Here is a 22,085-nt window from a genome sequence, read left to right as displayed (position 1 = left end):
CTGGGCGGGGCCGGACGTGAGGAAACTTCCGCGGGCGGCGGGGTCGCCATGGCGGGTGAGTGCGGGGGGAGCCGCAGGGAGCGAGCGAAGGAACGCGGGAGTAGCAGGGGCCGGCCAGAGGCGGGGTCCCGGGATTTCTCAGCAAACTAACCAGGCTTAAAGCGCCTGTGGTGCTCTGCCAGCCCGCCGGGCTGCTGCTGTCACACCTCGGTGTGCACCGTGTCCAGCACCTCGCTCGTCTGCAATGGGGGGCCCCCATGTGTTTTACCACGTCTCTGTATAAATCTCTTAAGGGTGGGGGTCAAGAGAATTGAGCCGGGCTCTTCTCGGTGGTGCCAACCAGCCAGACAAGAGGCAATGGGCAGAAACTGATGCACAGGAATGATGAACATGAGGGACAACTTCACAGTGCAGTGACCGAGCCCTGGAACAGATGAGCCAGGGAGGTTGTGGAGTCTCCTTACCTGGAGATATCCGGATGTCCCTGCAGAACCGTCTGGACGCAATCCTGTGCCATGTGCTCTGGGGTGGATGGCCCCGCTTGAGCAGGGGGGTTGGACCAGCTCACCCATTGGGGCCACTCCCAACCTGGCCCATTCTATGATTTTGTGTGGACTTTATATCTTTCGATGTGATGAACTCTTTTCAGGCATCTCTGTGGATAAAAGTTGAAGCCAGCAAACATTCAGGCAGGGTATTTGGCTTGGCTTTGAGCCCTGCTTTGGCTTCCAGGGCCGGACCTGAGGTGCAAAGGCGGGGCTGCTTTGTGTGATCAGAGGAGGAGCAGAGGGTTCTTGCATGGAGACACCATGAAACGAGAGCTTTGTGCTCGGCAGCAAAGCACCCACCACCTTCAGCAGGACTCAGCCTTTCCCCAAACTCTTGCAGCTCACATGTTGCTGTGAATTAATTCTGACATTCGTGGCACACATGCCATTGCTGCCATGATTTCTCTCTGTCGTGCACTGCATTAGCATCTGACTGTCATTTGATGTCAGAAGATTGCTAGATCTGCCAGCACTACAAAGCCACTGCTGTCTGTGCTGCAACTGCACAGCTCAGAATGTGCTTCCACTTGTTTAATAACATGGTTTTCTTGTAAATAGCAAGAGATGGGGAATTAGATTTCACGACCAAGGACAGTTAATGTAAATTCCATTTTACTTTAATCAATATTTACCAGTAAAGCAAGGAGATCCCTCACATAAATAGCTGCTGGACACTGATTTGTTTCTGTATGCTTTAAATGACTTCAATTTCTTTATTTTCTCATACAGCTAAAAGTCCTCCTGATAGTACTCCAAGAAGGCCTGTTTTATCTGTCAGTGCAAGAAAAATTAAAGATAATGCAGCAGACTGGCATAATTTAATGATGAAATGGGAGAGACTGAATGATAATGGATTTACTACAGCAAACAAAATAGTCAACATGAGGATCAGTGAGCAGTAAGTATGCTAATACACATGAATAAAGATAGCATAAAGATTGCTTTTATTGAGAGATTAATCTGCTTTCTTCACTAGAAAGTTCTTTTGGGGGATGGGAAAAGAACATGTCAGAGTGAATAAGCTAGGTCTTAGATCAAACTCAGCAGTTGCATTTTTTTTTGGTTACATAAATTATTTACATTCAAATAATGTCTCATATAGTAATGATATTTGCGAGAAATGGGAAATGTTTATTTTACATAGTCAAATGTAACATATTTTTAATACTTACATAATGTACCAAGTTAAAATCTAATTTTATAAATATCAGCCCATGTGAGTTCCCTTATTCTCTTGCATGTTTTACAGTGAGGCGTAAAAAACCTCAAGTCAAAAGTTCAGAAGATTTTAAGGAAGACTAGTGATTTGTACAGATAAAAAGTTTTAGTGGTGACAACTTAAAACGAACAAGGAATCAACAAAAATACCACACCACATCCACCATAAAAAAAAACCACAGAAAAACTGAAAAAACAACCACTTTGGTAGAGCTTTTATTTTCATGCTTTAATGGAAAACCTTAACTAACAGGGCTGTGAGCAGCTTCTCCAGATTCCTGACAGCTGAAGGTACAAGCTGATTCCTCTCCAGATTCCTGACAGGGTTCTGACAGGTACAAGCTGAGGAATATTTGCTGTAATGGTGCCAGATGTTGCTTTTGCTCTTTAGCAGCTCTCTCTCTCCAGTCTAAGTTTACAGCTGGTGTGAGTCTGCCAGACAGGGCAGGTGTCTGCACACTGGCTGCTCTGGGGTCACAGATAAATGTCTTGGCTTAAAGTTGCACAAAGGTGAGTTTGTGGTGAGGCTCCAGATTGTCCTGTGGAGCAGCTGAAACCTGGGCATACCTTGTTGGTGATGAGAGGACAACTTCCAGCACAGGGGCAGGGTAAAGAGGGAAAAAGTGTTATCTTAACACCTGCAAATGTTTTTTCAAGCACGTGTTCTAAGGTAGAGTAGTTCTGTTCTTCTCTGAAGATTGTGGTACAAGCCCCATTTGCCCACATGGCCAGCTATGTTTTTTGCTATTTTTATGTAGGAATTCTCATGAGCAGCCTGTGAGTGAGAGATTTTGTAGGATCAGACCACAAGGATTTTAAATCTGCACTGCTCAAGTAAACCTATGTGTAGTTGTTTATGCTGCCTCATGTTTCTATTTTAGATTTCAGGACAACAAACTGGAGATAGCGTGTGATAACAATGCCACAGAACCTGAAAAGCCAACCCCAAAATATAATGAAGAGCTGGACAATTGCTGTGCAGAATTACTTGAGACCTTAAAGCAAATGGTAATGCTAATTTTTTAGACTTAGTCAATATGAATCAATTCCAAGTGTGCTCAAGTAACAAGAAAATGTCCTGAAGTATTTATTGTAGGCAAAAAATTGGGATTTTCATTCATAGTTCTTTGGCTTAAAATCTAAATAACTATAAATCCAGAGTGCACCATTTATTTGATTGATTGGTAAATTTCAAAGTTGGTTTTACATCTTCTGTCAGCTTATAGTTCTACTCCCTCCTTTGTGAAAAGTGATGTGGAAACAAATCGTACCAAGAACTCATTCCAAAGCTGCATCCGGTTTCTGTTTCTCATCCTGGATATTCCCTCTGTTTAGAACAAAAGAAACAGCAAAGCATAAAGCAGTGCTCCACCTGCCATCATATCCTTGCAGCTGTCTTTGATCACACATAAGGCAGTCATACTTTCAGCCTTCTTACCTGTATTTGCTGTGCAGATCTCCTTCTCTGGAGAGTGGAGTAAGATAATTATATAACCCAACATTTTTTCTGGATACCTTGCTAGGAATTAATGTCACCTGTCAGTTTGACAGGAAGCAAACAATTTTTTTTCTGCCAGATACCGTAATTTAAAATTCTTATTAAAAATAACTTTTATAGCCTTTTGCCAAAGTGGAGGCCCATTAAAAGAATGGTAGGTTTTTGCTTTTTTTTTTCATAGACAGAATACAGACCTCCAGTATTTAGAAAAACCAGGAAACTGGCTAGATTTCCCTCAGATTTTTTTCTGTGGTGAAAATGGGGATTTTTTTTTCCTTGATGCACTCTTGTATTCAGACTACAAATGCATTGATAAAGTTTTTACTCTTCCTGAGGAACAGGAGTCTAAGCAGTCAGTGTTAGATTGGATACTAAACATAGTTACCATGACCTAATTTATTTTTTATTCTTTAGGAGTTTATATGAGCTTAACGTTCATAGATGTATCTGTGTTTTAGCTGCCTGATGTAAGGATACTGCCTGCAAGCTTCATTTTGGTGTAAATATTCATACCCAAATGCACAAAGTCAGATGAACATGAAGGAAGTGGATGGAATGGCCTATTTTTTGAAGCAAGCTGTTAGATATCCCTAGATATATTGTCAGTAGTAGCTTGAGCTGCTTTTCTCACCTGCTGCTGATCTTTTGAAATTAAAGTCATCTTGATATGGTAATGTACAAAAAGATCTTGATAGGGCTTGTGCTATACTGGTGTGATGTTTTTCCCCAGTGCTAAATTAGCCTCCTACAGGTAGCCTCTGTGTTGCTGAGGTGAAAAAATGAGAGGGCTTTAGTATATTTCTACATGTGGGAAACAGAAGAATGTCCAAAACAGAGTCATATCTGCTGTGTTCAAAATTTCTGGGTATCTCATATTAAGTAGTCTTTATATAGATTACAGTTTTGATTCCTGTCTGGAGTTAAAAAAATGGGAGTTAGAAATGTCAATATTAATAAATAGCTTTAATAAATAGTGTGTTTTCAAAAGATGCTTAAGATTATGGTAGCCTAATATTCCTGAGATATTCATTAATGTTCCATGTTCATCATTTTCAGACAAAAATACAACTGAAAATGGAAAAGCTTACTTCAACTACTAAAGCAATCTGTGACTTGGAAACGTTCCACCATGGAGCTGGGAATTGCAAGGCTCCCTTCTTTCATACATGGCCCACATCATACTTCTGTAAGTAAAATATTGATTATCTTAGCTAATTACATTGTGTCAGCAGTGTCATCCAATTTATGACTGAAAAATAAGCCCTCTTATCTGGATGTCTTGCCTGAGAGGGAGAGAGTGCTGTCTCCTTTACAATTGACTAATCAATAAACATGTGAATGCATCACTTGGTTTAGGGTTACTGCTGATGACTGCCAAGCATTGTCTGACATGCAACAATTACAGCATAGAGCTGAATTTGTCAGCAGTTTACAGTGTCCAAGCTGCAACAGCCACATCCTCTGCAGGCAGAGATGAATTTGCAACTTGCTGGTGTTAAGCTGCAGGCTTAACTACTTGACTTGTTTCTTGACATTGAAATTAAATCCTTGAATGCAAAAGCAAGCTATACCTCAGTTAATTCTCAAGCAGCCAAAGAAAAATACCTCTGATCTCAGTGTCAATCAAGACAAGTAAAGAAATGTTACACTCAACTGTTAATATTAATTCTTTTAGCGCTCACTTGATGGCAAAAGGTACTGCCTCCCAACTGGTATTACCCCAGTTTTAAAACTGTCTGAATTCAAGAGAAGCCTGATTGCATGCAAACCAACTGCCTTCTTTGTGAAAATCATACCTTCTTTGTGAAAATCATACCCTGTGAAGCTCTGCCTCTTAATTCACTACCACAGTTTAGCAGGAATCTTAATGTATTAGTTTCTGCCAGCCTCAAAGAATAAGAATGACAAAGACAACTGCTGTCAAAACACCCATTGTGACTGAATCATTTAGTGGAGCTGTCTACTCCATGAAAGACTAAATCCTTCTGAAGGCAGTGATAGTTCAGGCTAAGTTTGAAGCACAAGCTCAGTCTCTCTTTAAAAATACTTTGTGTGGTTATTTTTTAGGAATTCAAACAATGAAAGATTACTGATGCATTTTAACCTCCCTACCAGTTTTACTAACATAATTAGTAACAGTTTTTACAATAAACGCTTTGGTTTTGGTCTGTTGGGGTTTTTTTTATTGTTCCTTTTCACTACTGGTATTACTTATTGGTGATCATAAGTGCTTCACAGCATGTGAGGGCATCCTTAAGATTAGGTAACATCAGGAACAACTCTAAAATGTGAAGCTTGTATTGCAGGATACCGTTACCAAATTTTAAAACCAAATTTCAGTTATTTGAGGAATAAACTGATTATTTTACAGTGAGTCCTGAGAACTAATACCACTGCTTATTCTATAATTAAATGTGGACTCATGTCAAAATCAGAAGTGTGTAAAATATATCCCAGAGCTGAGGAAATTGTTTAGCATTTTATATTCTAATGTAAAAAATATCATTAATGCTGTAAAAAAAAGATAGCTACAATTGGGGAATAACTTATGTAAGGTAGGGTTTTTTTATGATCCATGTATTACAAGTACAATTTACCTTTTAGAGAATTGCTGAAATGTTCTGGTTAATGTGCTTGGTTTTTCAATCCATTTCAGATGAGGTTTGTCTGAAGCTGTCTGAAATGTACAAGAAGGAACTACAACTCAAGCAAACAATTGTACAAGACATTGCTCATTCTGCTGACCAGGATCTGATGATGGTGTATTTATCCTCGTGGCTGTACCAGCCTTACATTGAGAACAGCAGCATGCTGCTGCTTGAAGCCATGCTGCTGGAAACAGGACACAGGCAGTGCTAGAATTCCAGAGGTTACATGGCTGCCTTCTAGTGATGCTAATATGAAACTGAACTGACATATTGCAAGGCTTACCAAGTAAGTTGATTTTTTGTAAAACCTATTAAAAATATTTTTCTCTATTCATATTCTTTACTTTGTCTCAGCTGGTACTCCTTTTTCTGCGTGGGACAAGCTAGTTTTGGTTGTTTTTATCTATTTTAAGGGCAACACAGAGGTTACAATTGGAGGTTAAGTCCTCTATAGTCAGAAAGAGGTAAGCACTGCTTAGTAGTCTGGGGGATTCAATGCATTTAGAATCTACAGCAAAAGATGTTACTTCCTCCCAAGTCTGGACAGCCTAAAATACCCACATGGTCCCTTTTGCCACAGAAATTCAGCACTTCTTGATCTTCCATGGTTTTGTTTTTTGGTTGGTTTTTGTTTTTTTTTTTTTTTTGCAAGAATTAACAGGGCAAATGTTTTTGTACTTGATTTATAAGTGGAGGAAAGCACAAAAAGAATCCAAAAGGATCTACATAGTTTGGTATGTGATTTTGAAATGCTGCTGCAGACAATAGTGTAAATTCTGGTTTGGTTTTGATTCTGGTGTTGTTGGGTACATCACCCTCGAAGAGTCATCAAACCTGAACCAGCATCCAGGGAAGGTTTAGTACAACTCAGCATTGTACAGTCATTATATAATAAGGTCTTGTCCCTTTTAATTAACTTTTTTTTTTTTTTTTGTAAGATGGTAAGAGATGTTTCATGAAAGCATCTGTGAATAAAACAAAACCTGCTTTAGTCAAGGCTGTATCCCTGTCATAGGGCTCAGTGAGTTTTTCCTCGGGTTACTGATACTGATGTCAAGTGGTTTTGGTTTGAAGGTGTGTCTGTCCCTCTGTACTGATAGGAAAAGCAAGGTCACTTTCCTCATTAGCCCCAAGCTGAAACTCTGGGGTTAGTAAGGGAAATTCATCAGTTTCCTGCAGGACAGACAGGCATGAATTAAAAAGTTTTCTTGAAAAGTTGTTCTGTTAACAATGAGGTTGTTTCTGGCAGCTAATAAGAGTTCTATTCTTAACCCACAATTCCAGCATCTAAAAAGAAATTCTGCTGTAGCTCAAGGAGAATAAAGTTAGGAATAGCTTTGTTGGGTTTTGTTTTTTTTTTAGTGGAAGTGTTCCACTTAGTTTAACAGCCACCTTAATTCATCTGAGTTGGGCCAGACCTGTGTCACTATGGAAACATCTCAGTACTTCAGAAATATTTTTCAAGGAGAAAAGATTGATTCACATATAGAACTGTTCTTTTAAGATGAGAGTAGGTGTATTATATTTCCCAGCATGTGCAAATTGATAGGGAAGGCAAAATTGAAGCAAGTTTTCATTTTCTCCACAGGTGGAAATTGTGGTTTGTTCTCATTTCTTAAGAGGAAAAAAGCTCTTCAGGCAGGGGTTTTCATATTCACAGGCCCTCTTGCCTATTGACTGTTGCTGGGCATTGGAAGATTACTGCAAAATCATTGCAGAGATGTTTTGTCATTCTAGCTCTAAGTTGATTGTTATATTTGTAGCTCTCAAATATAATTATTGGACAGTCAGCACAAAAGAATATCATAAGGAATTGCTCACTGCAATGAAAGACTTTGAAACACCAGCAGAACTTTGCTTTGTATGCTACCTTCACTTACAAGGTAGGTCTGTATCCTCTGGCAATTACCACCTCCTAAAAAAAGAGGGGGAAAACCCCAAAACAAATAGTAACTCATTAATAACTCATTAATGTACAGTACCTTCAACAACTACTCATAAAAGGCAACGTTTTGCATAATCAAATTCATCTTCTACTTATGCAACCACAAAAAAAAAACAACAAACCACCAAACAAAAAAGCCTAACCCAACTATGCTTAAAGGGACATAGTAGAGCAGTTTATTTAATCTGTAAATTGTCTTCTGTTTAGATTCAATTTTAGTGTTTTTCTTCATGGTAACAATACCATGAAAAAAAAAAAAAAATCAGTGCTCATACTCAATTTAAGAACAACTCTCCTGTCCTTGGCAGATTTGTCTGATTGTCCCAGTAGTTGTATCTATTCAGCAATGAGGTGGCATAGACATTTTAAGGATATGTTACCACTTTTCAGTAATGTCTGTTCATTTAATGCTGTTCTTTTTCACCTGCTAAACTTTTTGAAAGAAAAGACAGTGCCCTGGACAAGATGCTGGTAGGAGGTCTCCACAAAAATATAATCTGATCCAAGGATCATATTGAAAGTATGACAAAAATTCAAGTAATTGGGCAAGTTTTCTCCCTGCCTAGAGCAACAGTCCCTTTGTATTATGATTAAACAGTACAAGGTAGCATGGAGTTACTGCAAAGGTTCAAGTGTAAAACTCATAAAGGATGCATCATCTGAAAGGGGAAAAAAAGTGTAATAGCACTCTAACAAAAATAGGCCATGACAGACTAAAGCAAAAAAAGGATTTGGTACCTCATTAAGGAAAATTAGATCACTACTTATGCACCTTCCCATTTATGTTTACCTAACAGCATATTTTAGAGGTGTGGCTGTACATTAGACAAGCAACTTAAACACATTTCCAACTGCTCAGTACAAATCAGATCTTGTTTGAGGCTATTTTTGTCTCAACTCAGTGAATGCTTATTTCAGTAAGGATCAGCTAGGCTGTCACATTGTTCCCAGAATGCACAAGTTTGTGGATTATACTTAAACCTGCTCATTTTTCCTGGCAGATTTATGTGCATCAAGTCTAGATGCTAATGAATATTCAAGGTAGCTTTTAAAAAGCACAATAACAGTGCTTTGTAATCTCAGTGGCACAGAAAATGCACATTTTTAATATAGCTTTTATTTTACCCATATACAGCTTGCCAGTACACAGCACATCACTGCTGCACAGCAGTACAACTTACTGCATTTTGAGATGGCTAGAGAGAAAAGGAATTACGTAACAAAAGGGAACAGTGCAAGTTTTAGGGTTGACAAGATTTCCACTTTCCACCCATCCCCAACATATAAAGCAAATAGAACAATGTTAATTCTAGAATTTTTGGTTGCAATGCTGCTAAATTTATATAAACATAAGTTATAAAAAGTACAGGGCATAGAAACAGTTTACAAATAAGTTAAATTTCAATTATCTCAGTATTCACATTAGAAAAATATACATTTTATAATCAGTCTTTTCCAGAAGAAAGCTTATAGGGTTTTTTAATTTATGGCTCCAATTCATTTTGTGAGAGCAAAATATCTTCACTTTGGCCACCTGCTTCCATTGCCAGTAGTGCTTCCACCGTTTCCAAAGGTATCCCTTGGGGTGTGCGAATGTGCATTGTAGTACCGTTGGAATCAGTCACAATGACGATGCCTTCTGCCTGAGACAAAACAGCAGTGTCTGGATGAGACAAGATAAGCCCATCTGAAGTCTGAATAAAAATCTGTTCGTGTCCCTGAGACAAAAAATCATGGCTCTCATCAGAAATCTCAAAAGCTACAGTTTCATCTACAGTAACTGTATTTGCCATCTCCTGTGCTTCCTCTGTCTCGCAAGAATATTCACTCTGGTGTTTGAAAGCGTTTTCCTGGTTCCCATGAGCAGACAGGGAAGCTCCCTGGCCAGGGTTCTGGTGTGACTCAGCCTGAGCACTCTGGGGGTAGTTTATTGGCACAACGTTTGTTGAAAACACCTTCTCAAGTTCCTGCATCTCATCAGTCACATCAGCATTATGGAGTTGCTCAGAACGTTCTTTAATTGCAAAATTCGGGATTTCTTCTTGCAGCTGATGGTATTTTGGACTGTGACCGTTTTCTGCAGTCATTGTTAGGCCAGTGCTCTGCCTGGCCCCTGCTTGCTCCATCAGGGAGCTGTGGAGCTCAGGAGCTGCCGGTGCCCGCGCCGCGCTCCCGCTCACAAAGCGCGCCTGGACCGGCCCGGCCGAGCCACCTGCTCCCACGGGCAGCACCGCTCCGGGGTGCAGCAGAGATCCTTCACCTGCCACACCTGCTCCCTGTATCCCTGCAGGCTGGGGATACTCCATCCTCATTTCCACACTTTGGGAGAAGGTACCTGAATTTTCACCATCGATTCCAACTCCTGAATCAGCAAGTGAGTTATGTTCCTCTGCTGTCTGTAACGTACTTCCAGTTGTACAGCAGGTGATATGCCTGTCTTCTGAAAGCAGGATTTCTCCATTTAATGGATTAAAACCTGAAAAGGGGGAAGAAGTTTAATTTTGTTGGGCAATCTAATATTGCATGCCAAAAAACCTATATTTCAGCAATAGTTTTGGAGGAAAAGCTAGACTACTTCCCTACTTTGCTTCCCCCAAATTAGCAAACCTGAAGCACCTTACAGGAGTTTCATAGAACTTCCCAATGAGAAAGTCATTATAAAATATAAATACACAACTATAAAATTATAAATATAACTATATAGATATTAAAAATATAAATATAAAAATAAATATAAATAATAATAAAATTTCCTTATTTTTGAATAGTGATAATTTATCAAGTATTTCTATATTAACATAGAAATACTTAGAGAGTATTAGAGACCTTACATTTAGAGGCAGCATTTTTCTGTTCATCCTGAAAACAACCTGGGCTGAAAGGCAAACTCAATTTTCTTCCATCTGTCATGCAGCCAGTAATATTAAAAGATAAAGACTTTACCAGGCACAAACTTGTCAGCTGCTCACCCTCATCACTTTTAGTAAGTCGATAGAACCATTTAAACTTCTGTTTAAATTTCTATTCTTCATCCTGAACTCAGACATGTCATCAGGTTGCTACATATTAATTAGCTGTGCTAAGAGCCCCAGCAGCACTTTTGTCCTGTGCCAGAAAAGGTAAAAACCACAAGAAATGCAGTGTTCTACCAGTTACTTGACCTGGACCTGACCAGGGTCCCAAGCCCTGAAAGTAGTTGGACAATAACTACTAAGCTGCAGTAGTATGAGCTGTCAGTTTTAATTATTAAAGCTCAAAATGAACAAGTAAGTTGGTCTGGTTTTGGATTTTTTTTGTTATGAAAGATACCACTGCACAAAAAAGGGACTAACACTGCAGAGAGGACTATTTTTAACATTTTGCACTGTAGACTAGCAAACACCCTACTAGCAGGTGCAAGCAAAATGTAATTTTAAAAACTCCTAGCCCAGAAGAAAATCAGTGCAGCAAGAAGTAAGCATGGTCATGCAGAGAGCCTTTCAGAGAAAGAAAATGTAATGGAGGGAAACAAAAATAACCATTGACTAAAAAGCATACAAAGGGCAAAAGCAAAGGCACTTAGAGCAACACCAAAACAAGGTATTTACAAAGTGGATGGTACTGATAGACACATCTTACTAGAGATTTACTTTCCTTTCACTGTTACCCTGCTAATATGAAGGGCAGCAGGATGGAACATGAAGAAGGAATAAAAAGAAAGTCAACCACCTGAAGACTGTGGTGCCTAATGGTGCCTCAATTCCAATACAAGATGTATTCCAATAATTGATACAGGACAGCCTACACCAGCTCTCCCTTTCCCCAAGTTCCACAAAGCTCTGGTAATTCTACCGTTGCAGCTGGCTGGGGCCAGAGGAAGGATGTGCACTGTCCTTCCTCTGCTCTCCCACAGCTGACACAAAGGTTGTGCACTCAGAGGGACAGGACAGACAGGAAGCACACAGCAGAGGACATTACTATACTCATAAGTAGTATCAATCACTGATTATCATGCATCCAGCACTGAGCTACTGCTGTCTGCATCATCTGTAACTTCTCCCTCCTCATGAGGCCTTTTCCAGTTAAACAGCTGCTTTTGAAGGACCTGGGAAGCAAGTTAAGAGATGAAACTGGAAGACAAAAACCACAGGAGCTTGAAGAACAAAGATTTGTTCAGCTCCTCCATGAACAGAACTGGAAAAATCTGAAGAAGTTACCATCTTTTTCAAACAGTGTACACAAATTCCCACTCCTTTCTTTCACTTCATCTCGACTGGCATAAGCGTTGTTCACATTTTCTATTACATCTTCTAACTTGGTCCTTTTGGCTGGTGGCAACAGTTCTTCCCCTGAGCTCTGTCAATACAAGAGATGATTAACTGCAGCCTGTAACAGTTGACAATACTGGAATAGATAACTGTGGGAACATCATGGCAGTGAACTGATGATCCCTGAAAACAGGATTTACACTAAAGGTCTTCCTAAGGATTTAAACACAGCCCTAACACTTGACCAAAACCCCAAAGGGACAAAACACAGCTCTCTGCTACGGCACAAACAGACTGAAGCTCATCAACTGACTTGTCAGAAAGAAATAAGCTGTTTTCATGCCCCTCTATCCAATTAGCACAGCAATCACTTCTCCAGTGTCTGAACCTGCTGTAGGTTAGGCCATTTCCTGTAACACAGGCTGGAATCTGTGGAGCCCCCAATTACCAGCACCTCAATTAAGTTCTTTTGTCCCTGTATCAAATACCTGTAAGTCTTTGATACTCTGTCCTGAATGCTACCAAGTGTCCTCCCAAAGCCCATACTTAGTGTGCTAGTTCATATACCCTGCTATGATACCACAGCAGAGAGTATTTTCAGTATTTCTGAACACCACAAAAGCCTTACTTTAACATGACTCAGATAATACCAGCATGATTTTGTAAGGAATAATTATGTATTTTTAAAAGTTTTAATTGGTCTTAGTTTCACTGGTAATTTTCACAAAGGTGTTCCATACCTCAGCTAACCGTTTTTGTCCCAGTACCTCCACAGGCACTTGCTCACTGACCGTTTTAATGACACATTGTGAATAAGGGTCTGCACCTTGCATCTTCTGTTCTCCACTGAGTATTTCTGTGATTCCTAGAGATTCAGCAACCTTCAGAAACAGATGTAAGGAAAAAAGTAAAAGTTAGCCTCTCAGATCTGAATATATACATGCTGAAATACAGATTCATTTTCTTAAAACTGAACTAGAACTACATCTTGTGTAGCCTGACAATCACCTCAGCTCAATGCAAGTACTTAGACTCCCATGTTTTCTACCAGCCTTCACAGTGACACATGAACATGACCTTCATCTGAAGGTGATTGTTAACAGGCAAACTTGAAAGAATTATGGTTATATATAGAATCCAGGGACAGTTACTCAGAGCAGTGTTTAATAAAGATTATTGAGACTCTCCACCATATTAAAAACATTCAAGTCTTCTGTTTAGAGTATCTCTGTGTAGTTAAGGATTTTCCCCCCTCCTCACATTCCATTCCTGTGCTTCAACCTTACATAGGTGTGCTACTGTCCAGATTCTCAAGGCTAGGTTGTTTTGGGGTTTGGTTTGGTCTTGTTCTTTTTTAAAGAGCATCATTCTATACTAAGAATGCACATGAACACAGAAGAGAAGCAAGAAAGAGGTTTCATCTGTCTTTTCAGATAGAGCTTCATAAACAATCAATCTGGAATCACTGAAATAATAGTTTGCAATTTTATTAATGTAGTCACTACCTTTCATGTTTGTTAATGTGACTGTAAACTGCATAGATGCATTCAGTTTGCCCTCATTTTAAAATGTAATGATTTACCTCTTTAAATCAAGATCACTCATTTTGCATATAGACCCTCCCCTCCTTCCTGATCAAACATCAGGATGTACTTTGATTAGTGGTTAATGCTAATAAATAAACCTTGCAGTAACATGCAGCTTCATACTACTCTAGAAATGCAATGCAGGCATCAGCACTGCTAGAAATGTTTTTTATCTTTCTAGTTGTATCCACTGACATAAACTAGAATTGAAGTTTTATTATGGATTTCTTTTTCTTCTTGATAAGTTGTTGGACTTTTCACAATAATGCCTATTTTTGCTAATTAAAAATCTTCCTGTTTTGAAATAAATTTACCTGCACAAGAAAATTAATTATCAGAGAAAATTAAAAATGCAAGACATCTAAAATAAAACAAGTTCCAAACAGAGTGCTTTATTACCTTAGCATCTTTTATTTCAACAGGCTGTTGGCAATTCAGAGAATCAGAATTACTGAGGTGATCATAAGCCATTTTCTTTACCATGTTATGCAAATCTTCAAACTCCCTATACACATCTGGAAAGTAAGCTTTGGCTGGATGTCCTTTTTCCACCTAGAAATAAGAGGGGAATAAAAAAGGGCTTGTTTCTCCCTCTCCTATACTTTAAAAAAATATTAAGATCTGTCAATTGTGTTCTGTTCAACATTCTAAAATAGAAAGATTCAAGTCAAAAGACTATGGAATATTCAAAATGCCACTGAACCAGGCAGCAAAAAGCAAAGCTTTGAGTTGAGACATACCAGAGTTTTGCCTGTGTAAGACTGAAGTGATGTGTGGAACATCTACATACTGCATGATATTAATTTAGGAAATTCAATTATGTCTCTAAAGGAATCTTTTTTATGTGTACTAATGGACATTTTCCTAAAATAATTTAATATTTCTACATAAAAACTCACCTTCATCAAGAGGAATTCATACACTGTAACAAGCTTTGTAAGACGTGGGAGAGCCAGCTCCATTAAATCTTCATTATCACATTGTTGTATTAGCTGTCAAAAGCCAGAATGAGATTATGAGGAAAAAGCAGCCCACACATTATGCACCCCATTTTCAGAACATAAAATATCACTACTTTTTTTTGAAAGATATGCTGTATGTTTAGGCAGCTTTAAGAACAGATGTAAACTAACTCCAAAATGGAGTAAGTTACAAAACCTCAGAATAGTTACTACTGATGTACAGACTAAACTCAGTCCCACAAATGTTGCCAATTCATAGAAAGAACAGCAACTTCAGTAGCTTTAGTAGCCATAAAGGATCTATAACACAGAGAAAACAAAGAACATGTTGTGTTACTTGGATTTTAACCCCCATTCTATCCTCCCCCAAGACCTTCTTTGTGGGTTTGTTTTGGTTTTTTTGGGTTCTTTTCATTATTATTTCTTTCACTGTGTTGGAGGAGATACTAGCAGTAACTTTCTTTCTCCAGAAAAAGGGTAGCAAGAATATATCTACATGTCAGAAGTCCCTTTCCAAACCCAGTTCCCATTTTCCCTTTTTCCAGTATTCCGCTGGAAGTATTTTTTCCTTAAAAGACAAAGTTTTCTTCTTAGAAGCCATCTAAGGCTTTCATCTTGTCCATACATGAGGATATATTAAAAAAAAATTAAAAAATGATTCATTGAAAATAAGTGATTAATTAAAAAAGGGAGGGGGGAAATTGGGGTGGGGTAAAAATACTTAAACACTTGCAAAGTAATTGCAGAAGAGAACCATACCTCTTTTAACCTAGCTTTTCTTCTGAATACATTGTGTTCTGCTGACACACTACTAAGTGACTTTGAAGGGGACTGACCAGGTCTGCTAAGCCTTCCAGAACACCTGGATCTTCCACCCATCCTGGGTCTACCACGTCTCTTTGGTCGTCTGGGTCTTCCAGGTCCTTTTGGGGTTACAGGTCCCCGGCGTCCTGAACTGGTTTCATTTGGTTGTTCTGCCAGCAGGTGTCTGCTTTCCTCACACTCTGATGCCTTAATTAAAAGGAAAAGTGTTTATTCACCATTTTAAACAGTTTTGAGGAAGACAGTTTTAAAATTAAGTTTGCATCTATGCAAACAATAAATAGCATATTTAAAAAATGCATAGCTGGATACAAGCATAACTTGCAAAGAAAGTTGTGGAATAAATCCAACACATGAGTAAGACTGCTACTTCTGCATCACATATATGCCATTATTTGCAAAGTTAGCATTTTTGAATCACAAGATGTCATACAAAATAAAAATATTGAATAAACATAATGAAAGAGGTGGTTTAAGTGGGTTAAATACATTTAATATTTTTGAAGTAAAATATATCCTCTTTAGATAAAGATGTTGTAGAAATAAAACTTAATTAGCAGTAAAACATACTCAAAGAATAATTTGGGTTTCATTGTAACTATGTCAAAGCATGAAGACTTTATAAGAAAGGCAAAAACTCTGACACCATGAACAGTGACAAGCCCAGTAATTAAATTCCAAAATGTACTGCCCAGTTACCACTTTTCAAAATCCTGTCTTCCCTAGGAACACAGCTAGGAAGCAGCTTCTCTTATAAGATCATACAGAAAGTCAAAGTACCTTTTATATGTTTAAGTTATAATGATAATTTCAGTGTAAAACTTTTTAACTGTTCACAGCAGTGACTTCTTACTTAAGCATCTTCCCCTTCCAAGCTAGAATTTCTAAGAATGTTCCAGCATCTTTCAAGAAATTAATTTATAATAGTACTGAGTTACATCAGGCTTCTTTGCATAATCTGTACATTTGCATCCCAGCATTCAGTAACTCCCTACTATTCTACTGATTAGGAAAGCTCTATAAATGGCAAATTTATGACAGTTCTATCCAGGGATTAAATTACTAAATTAGTTCTAAATTTGACACAGGATTAGGGGTTGAGCATGGGGATTTTGATTGGCTTCCTGTCTGTATCAAACAACTACAATAATTCAGAGAGCAGACTTCAGTACTCTGCAATTCTTTTTTTCCAGAGATGATAACTGAGTGTAGAGGTTGAGGGAAGGTTTGTTTCCTGTACATTTCCACTTTGCTGAGAACAAATTCACGATTACAAAGACAAGTAATAAATGTGACACCCCTACATCTAAACAAGTACTTTTTCCTAACCAGCAGCTGCATCAGCTCTTGCTGCAAAATGTTAAGAGTCATTTCAATATTAAAAGAGAAACTTTTCTTTGAAGTGACCAGCTTAGAACATCACAGGAAAAAATTTGCAGCTGAGGCAGCTTCTACCCTAGAGGGTGGAATTTCACCAGTGTTTGGTGTGCAGGGCTTCAAAGCCTCACTTTGAAAACCTGCTCTAGGAAAAGTTGTAGTTCACTGCTATGTTCCAAATAAGAGATTTTTCTGTGATGACATTATTTCAGCAACAGAAAATGAGAGCAGATGATGTGTTGCTGTCATGCTAAAGGCTGTAACTGAACAACAGTGTTCTTATCCAAATGCAAAGAATGTCATTTATGCAGACAAGGTGAAAACTGTATGTCAGAAACACAGTAGGAAACGAACACTCAGTGAACATTTAGTTTTATGTGTCTGTGCAAGAGTACTATTGCTGCAGCACTGTAAGGGGCAATTTGAATTCTAAAGGACTTCAATGGGAAATTTGCCTAATGTAGTCTATCAGTGGACATTTCTGAGCAGTACAAGACTGTGCAGCTATAGAACTGCCATTCTACTTTCCACAGAATTGACAGATTTTCTAAGCAACACTTTACCTGTTCTCCAGCCTTTGAATCAACAGTTTCTTCCAGACTGGTATCTAGTGCTTTTTCATGACTTAAAGTGACAGCAATTGAATCCAAATGTGCTGGACTCATCATTTCCTCTTCCACAAATAAACTTCCATTAGGCTTATTTAGAGGTATTTTCTGAGGTAAAGGCTCCAGCTGTCCATGGTCTGGGTTAAGTTTATAATGTCTTGCTAATCCTCCTTTGCCTATGTAAGATTTTTCACAAGTCTGACATTTAAACGTTTTGGGTTTCAGATTATAATTTGAAGAACTGAATAATGCATCCTTTCCCTTCACCTTTCCTTCTTCATCATCTTCTATACTCAGCTCAGAGTAGTCATCAGAATCAGACTGATGACCATCAGCCAAATCCTCCATTTTAATGAATTTATAATCTTTAGCTTTGTATTTTGGGGGGCGTGAAATCCGTCCAGAACGAGTTTTCACCTTCAAGGATTTCTTTAACTTGTCATCCTTTTGCTTTTTTTCAAGGCTTGGTGTACTTGCTGAACTGGCTGCAGCCACGGTAGGTTTTGGAGACCTTGAAGCTGATGCTGTGGCACGAGAAGCCCTCTGTCCATTCACCATCTTGGATGGGGGAATCTTGTCCCCAGACACTGAGCCGTGAGATGGGAAAGGCCTCTGCATAAGCAACTGAACTGGAGACTCAGAAGAACTATGCAGGAGTAGCTGCTGCTGCTCAGTTCCTGAAACAGGCTGTATCCTAATTATCTGGGGATTAATAATGCCAGCTCCTGGTATGCTAGATTTCCTACCAACTGGCTGACTCAGCGTTATAGTTTTGGACTGGATTGGTGCCAATGATGTCATTGGCCCTTCAGTTTCCTTCATCTGTCCTGGCTGAACTTGGACACAAATGGCTTCCAGCTGCTTTTGTGGAAAAAAGGAAGAGTGGCAATTACACAAATACAGTATTAATAAATAAGTACAATACACACATTCCCTTAAAGCAAAGCGTGAAGAAACCGCTGCACATCATTAACTTTCCATCTTAATGCATCAAAGCAGATTTCCCTTCCTTCAAGCTATGGGTTTTCCTGCACATTTTCTGCTGTGACTGCAGTTCAAGTAAAGCATGTTAAATTTGCTCTGAGGCCATGTCACAGCTTTGTTTCCTGCTAGCAGCCCTGTCTGGAGTAGCAGAGTCAATGCCATCACCAAGGCACATTCATAACCTTCAGCAAACCCCACACACGGGAAAACTACAGTCTGCTACATGACACAGGCCAAACATCCAGTCCAGCACATCCTATAATGTGTGTTCACAAAAACTTTGTGGTGATGATTCACAGAATCAGATACTACTGTTCATCTCCCTCACAGTTTCTCTGCCTCATCCAAATTTCTGCTTCAGTTCAAATCAATCACTTCACAACCTACACGCCAAAGGTGGTTTGAAAGCCCAGGGACTGTCACCTGCAAGAAGCATGCAGTAACTTCCTGCGCATCACCACTTAACCACTAGGAAACAGCTCTTTTAAGCTGTTCTTGGCTGCACGTGTTGTCACACCGAAATACTGACCACAGCAGCTATTAGCTACATTCAAACACGGAATTTCCCAAACCACATTGAAAGCTGTGCCTTTGAGCTATGGAAGTGGAGTCTACACCCGAGGTGAAGTGTGACTGAGGAGAACGGGGGGAAAAAAAAAATAAATTATTAGAAAGGATTAAACCCGCCGGAGCCGTGGCTTTCATCACCAACGGAGCGCTGCAGCCTCCCTCCCCCAGCCCCGGGGTTACCTTCTGCGGGAGGAGGCGGGCGGCCGCGGCCCTGCCCTGCTGCAGGGCGACCTGCTGGGCCACGCTCTGCAGCTGCCGGGCGGCGTTCTGCATGATGCCGCCCGCGGGGCAGGGCTGCGGCGGGGCCGCCGCCGGCTTCAGCTGCTCCTGGGCCTTGCTCACTTGCTCGATGACGCGCCGGAGCTCCGCGGGGGCCAGCGGCGCGGCGGCGGGACGGGGCGGCGGGGTTGGCCCCGGGCTCTCCAGCAGCCGCTCCAGTAGCCGCCGCTGCTCGCCGGCGCTCAGCCCCGCGCTCTCCGCCGCGCTCCCGTCCGTCCGCAGGTACAGCACGGTGCCGCTCGCCGCCGCCCCCCCGTCGGCTTCCAGGGCGGCCAAGCTCTGCACCAGCTCCTCCGTCACCGCCAGCAGCTCCGCGCCGCTGCCGCCGCCCTCCTCTCGACCCGCCGCCGCGCCGGGGGGTGCCCCGCGAGTCCCGGGGGGCTCGTCCTCAGTGGGCGGAGGGGGCGGCAGCGCCCCGGCGCCCCCCGCCCCGGGAGCCGCCATCTTGGCAGGCGCGGGCGGGCGGGCGCCGCATCGGCGGCTGCCCCCGGCGGTGTCGGCAGCGCGGGCGATGCGCGGGGCACCGGCGGCGGGGCCAATGGCGCCCCCGGCAGCGCCCGCCGCGCCCCCCGGGGCGGGGCCGCCCGGCGCCGACGGCGGCTCGCGCGGGCTAAAACCGGCGGAGGTGCGCCCGGAGCTCCTGGCCCCGGTGGGGCTGGACGCGGGACCCGCGGGCGGAGTTACCGTGAGTTGGGTTTGCCCGCTCTTCGAGCTGAGTCTGTACCGAGTCTCAGTACAAGAGGGACATGGAGCTCCTAGAGCGGGTACAGTGGAGGGCAATGGGGGATAGCTGAGGGACCGGAGCGTCTGTGCGTCTGTCTTATGAAAAAAGGATGAGGAGGTCGCGCCTTCCCAGTCTCGAGAAGAGACGACTCAGAGGTGACCTTGTGTCTGTGTACAAGTGTCTAAAGGGGCTTGTGCCAAGAGAATGAATGGATCCACGCTCTTCTCGGAGGTGCCGACTTCTGGGATACGAGACAACTGATGCACAGAAAGTTCCACCTGAACATGCGGAAGAACTGAGCTGTGCAGGTTACCGAGCACTGAACAGGTTGCTCAGAGATTGTGGAGTCTCCCTCAACTGGAGATATCCCAGAACGGTCTGGACGCAATCCTGTGCCATGTGCTGTAGGACAAGTCTGTTTAGCAGGGAGGTTGGAGGAGTTGTGGTCTCCTCCAAAGTGACCCGTTCTGTGAATGTGCGCTCCGCCACTCGCTCCCACCGGGCGGCGTTTCAGGCGGCGGAGCGGGTGTCACGCGGGAAGGACAACCCACACGGCAGAAAAGAGCCCGAAGGGGTCACCCGAGCGCGCTGTAGCCGACCCCGAGCTCTGCTGGGGCCGGCCAGGCTCCATCAGCCGCAGGCGCGCGATGAAGCTCGGTCCGTGCTGCAGCCGCTCTCGGCGCTCGATCCCGCACAGACAGACAGACAGACAGACACACCCCCCCACCCCCCGGCCGTGCCCTTGTGCAAAGATCACGCCGCGTCTCAGCACAACCGCGCGAGGTGGGTGGGAATCACTGGGACAAATCAAAGAGACGAAAAAAAGACGGGAAAGAAAAAGGAAACTCCTGTGGCCCGTACGGGGATCGAACCCGCGACCTTGGCGTTATTAGCACCACGCTCTAACCAACTGAGCTAACCGGCCACTTGGCAACCGGGCAGCCTATGGAAAAAATAAAGACAATCCTATGCCAATGTTCCACCTTTTAGTCAAAGTAGTGAAGGCGACGGACTGGGCGAGGAATCTCCTCGTCCCCAGGAGCGCCAGAGCCGGGCCCGCGCGTATAGAAACACACGCTTATCTCCTCAGAAAAACCAAAAGCAAATTGGACAACTTTTCATTGCCTATAGAGAGATGCAGCGCCTGGTAGGGAATAACCATAACGCGGAATCGGGGACAACTTCGCCTCTAAGTCAATAGACTAATACTTCTTCAGGTTTACTAAGATATGATTCCAGTTTCTTTTAATTAAAATATTTGAACATTCTTTAAAAGCATCTACTATTCTCTTTAACACACTACTAAGATTTTGTTTTGCACGAATAAAAAATTCACCTTTTCCTGGTGTTTTGATTTTTACTACATTTGCTGCATAGAAAAGAACTTTTCTGCTCACCTTTGAAGCCTACGTTAAAGCACAGGATGTCTGTTTAGCAAGAGACAAACACCGGGAGCGGGGACAGGGAGGGGAGCTCTCCAAAATGCAGGTTTTTGGAGACAGCTCGGTGAGAACACAGCCCCTGCTCTTTCCCCGGGCTCTTCTCTGTGCCGGGCTGGCGGTACGGCGGCTCTCCCCATCCCGCAGTGGCGCGCAGGATCCGCCAGGGATCAGGCCATCACCGGGGATGAATCTGAGCCCGCCGGGGCGCTGCTCCAGCCACAGGAGGCTTGGCAGGAGACAGGGCCCGCCGCTGGATTTATGGAGCACGTCTCTTATCCCAAGGGCTCCCCTCCTTAACCCCTCCCCGCCATCCCTGGGGAGTCGGGACGCCAATTGACACCTTGAGGCGAGGTATTTCGGGTTTTATTCTAGTTTGCGCAAAGCAGGGAGCTGGGTGGTATCCCACAAAAGTCTAGCCCAGTGATCATCAAAACTTTACACTTGCTATACCTTTTAACAAACAAAGGCATCAGCATTCCTCGGTTACCAACTACGTAAGTTTTCTATTAATTAGTATTCAAACCACTATTTGGTAGTAGCATCTCGCTTCTCATGTAATTAGTCCGCAGGCGCAGTTCTTTTTTTTCCGGCTGAGTCTGGGGTCTCTTCTGGGTAGGTGGCCAGTGG

General features: G+C 42.0%; 2 protein-coding genes and 1 non-coding gene across 5 annotated transcripts; 1 reads left to right on the top strand and 2 right to left on the bottom strand.

Moving 5' to 3' along the window:
• The first annotated feature begins 3 nt into the window (after nucleotides 1-3).
• On the top strand, nucleotides 4-19,106 carry CINP (cyclin dependent kinase 2 interacting protein). 3 transcript variants are annotated; one of them, XR_010783886.1, is made up of 6 exons: nucleotides 4-55; nucleotides 1,278-1,446; nucleotides 2,648-2,774; nucleotides 4,321-4,450; nucleotides 5,921-6,198; nucleotides 17,922-19,106. XR_010783886.1 is itself a non-coding variant. In XM_066552857.1 (5 exons), the coding sequence occupies exons 1-5, from the start codon at nucleotides 49-51 to the stop codon at nucleotides 6,121-6,123; spliced, it is 636 nt and encodes a 211-aa protein (XP_066408954.1). In that variant the 5' UTR covers nucleotides 4-48; the 3' UTR covers nucleotides 6,124-6,255. The 3 variants fall into 3 exon arrangements, 2 of the variants coding, with proteins under 2 accessions (XP_066408954.1, XP_066408955.1); XM_066552857.1 differs by lacking the exon at nucleotides 17,922-19,106 and having other exon boundaries at nucleotides 5,921-6,255; XM_066552858.1 differs by lacking the exons at nucleotides 4-55; nucleotides 17,922-19,106 and adding an exon at nucleotides 505-1,148 and having other exon boundaries at nucleotides 5,921-6,255.
• Nucleotides 8,955-19,736, bottom strand: ZNF839 (zinc finger protein 839). The gene is made up of 8 exons (XM_066552856.1): nucleotides 19,194-19,736; nucleotides 17,415-18,320; nucleotides 15,412-15,663; nucleotides 14,590-14,682; nucleotides 14,090-14,242; nucleotides 12,845-12,985; nucleotides 12,054-12,192; nucleotides 8,955-10,333 (listed from the first exon to the last, which is right to left on the bottom strand). Exons 1-8 carry the CDS (start codon nucleotides 19,734-19,736, stop codon nucleotides 9,342-9,344), a joined length of 3,219 nt encoding a protein of 1,072 aa, XP_066408953.1. The 3' UTR covers nucleotides 8,955-9,341.
• Nucleotides 19,737-20,867: 1,131 nt separating this feature from the next.
• TRNAI-AAU (transfer RNA isoleucine (anticodon AAU)) lies at nucleotides 20,868-20,941 on the bottom strand. Its single transcript has one exon. It is a non-coding gene; the product is annotated as a tRNA-Ile (tRNA).
• Between the last annotated feature and the right edge of the window lie 1,144 nt (nucleotides 20,942-22,085).

The sequence above is a fragment of the Molothrus aeneus genome, chromosome 6, assembly GCF_037042795.1.
Source record: "Molothrus aeneus isolate 106 chromosome 6, BPBGC_Maene_1.0, whole genome shotgun sequence".
Lineage (NCBI taxonomy): Eukaryota > Metazoa > Chordata > Aves > Passeriformes > Icteridae > Molothrus > Molothrus aeneus.
The sequence above is the reverse complement of the archived record's forward strand: the minus strand, read 5'-3'. Positions and strand labels throughout refer to the sequence as shown.

What these genes read in the sequence shown, in the direction of transcription:
- ZNF839 (XM_066552856.1), bottom strand. Translation starts at nt 19,736, where the DNA reads ATGGCGGCTCCCGGGGCGGGGGGCGCCGGGGCGCTGCCGCCCCCTCCG. An exon ending in GAAAAGCTAGGTTAAAAGAG is followed by an intron (nt 14,683 to 15,411) that starts GTATGGTTCTCT and finishes GGCTTTTGACAG; the next exon opens with CTAATACAACAATGTGATAA. An exon ending in ATGAATTCCTCTTGATGAAG is followed by an intron (nt 14,243 to 14,589) that starts GTGAGTTTTTAT and finishes TCTTATTTCTAG; the next exon opens with GTGGAAAAAGGACATCCAGC.
- CINP (XM_066552857.1), top strand. An exon ending in AACATGAGGATCAGTGAGCA is followed by an intron (nt 1,447 to 2,647) that starts GTAAGTATGCTA and finishes TTTCTATTTTAG; the next exon opens with ATTTCAGGACAACAAACTGG. An exon ending in TTGAGACCTTAAAGCAAATG is followed by an intron (nt 2,775 to 4,320) that starts GTAATGCTAATT and finishes CATCATTTTCAG; the next exon opens with ACAAAAATACAACTGAAAAT.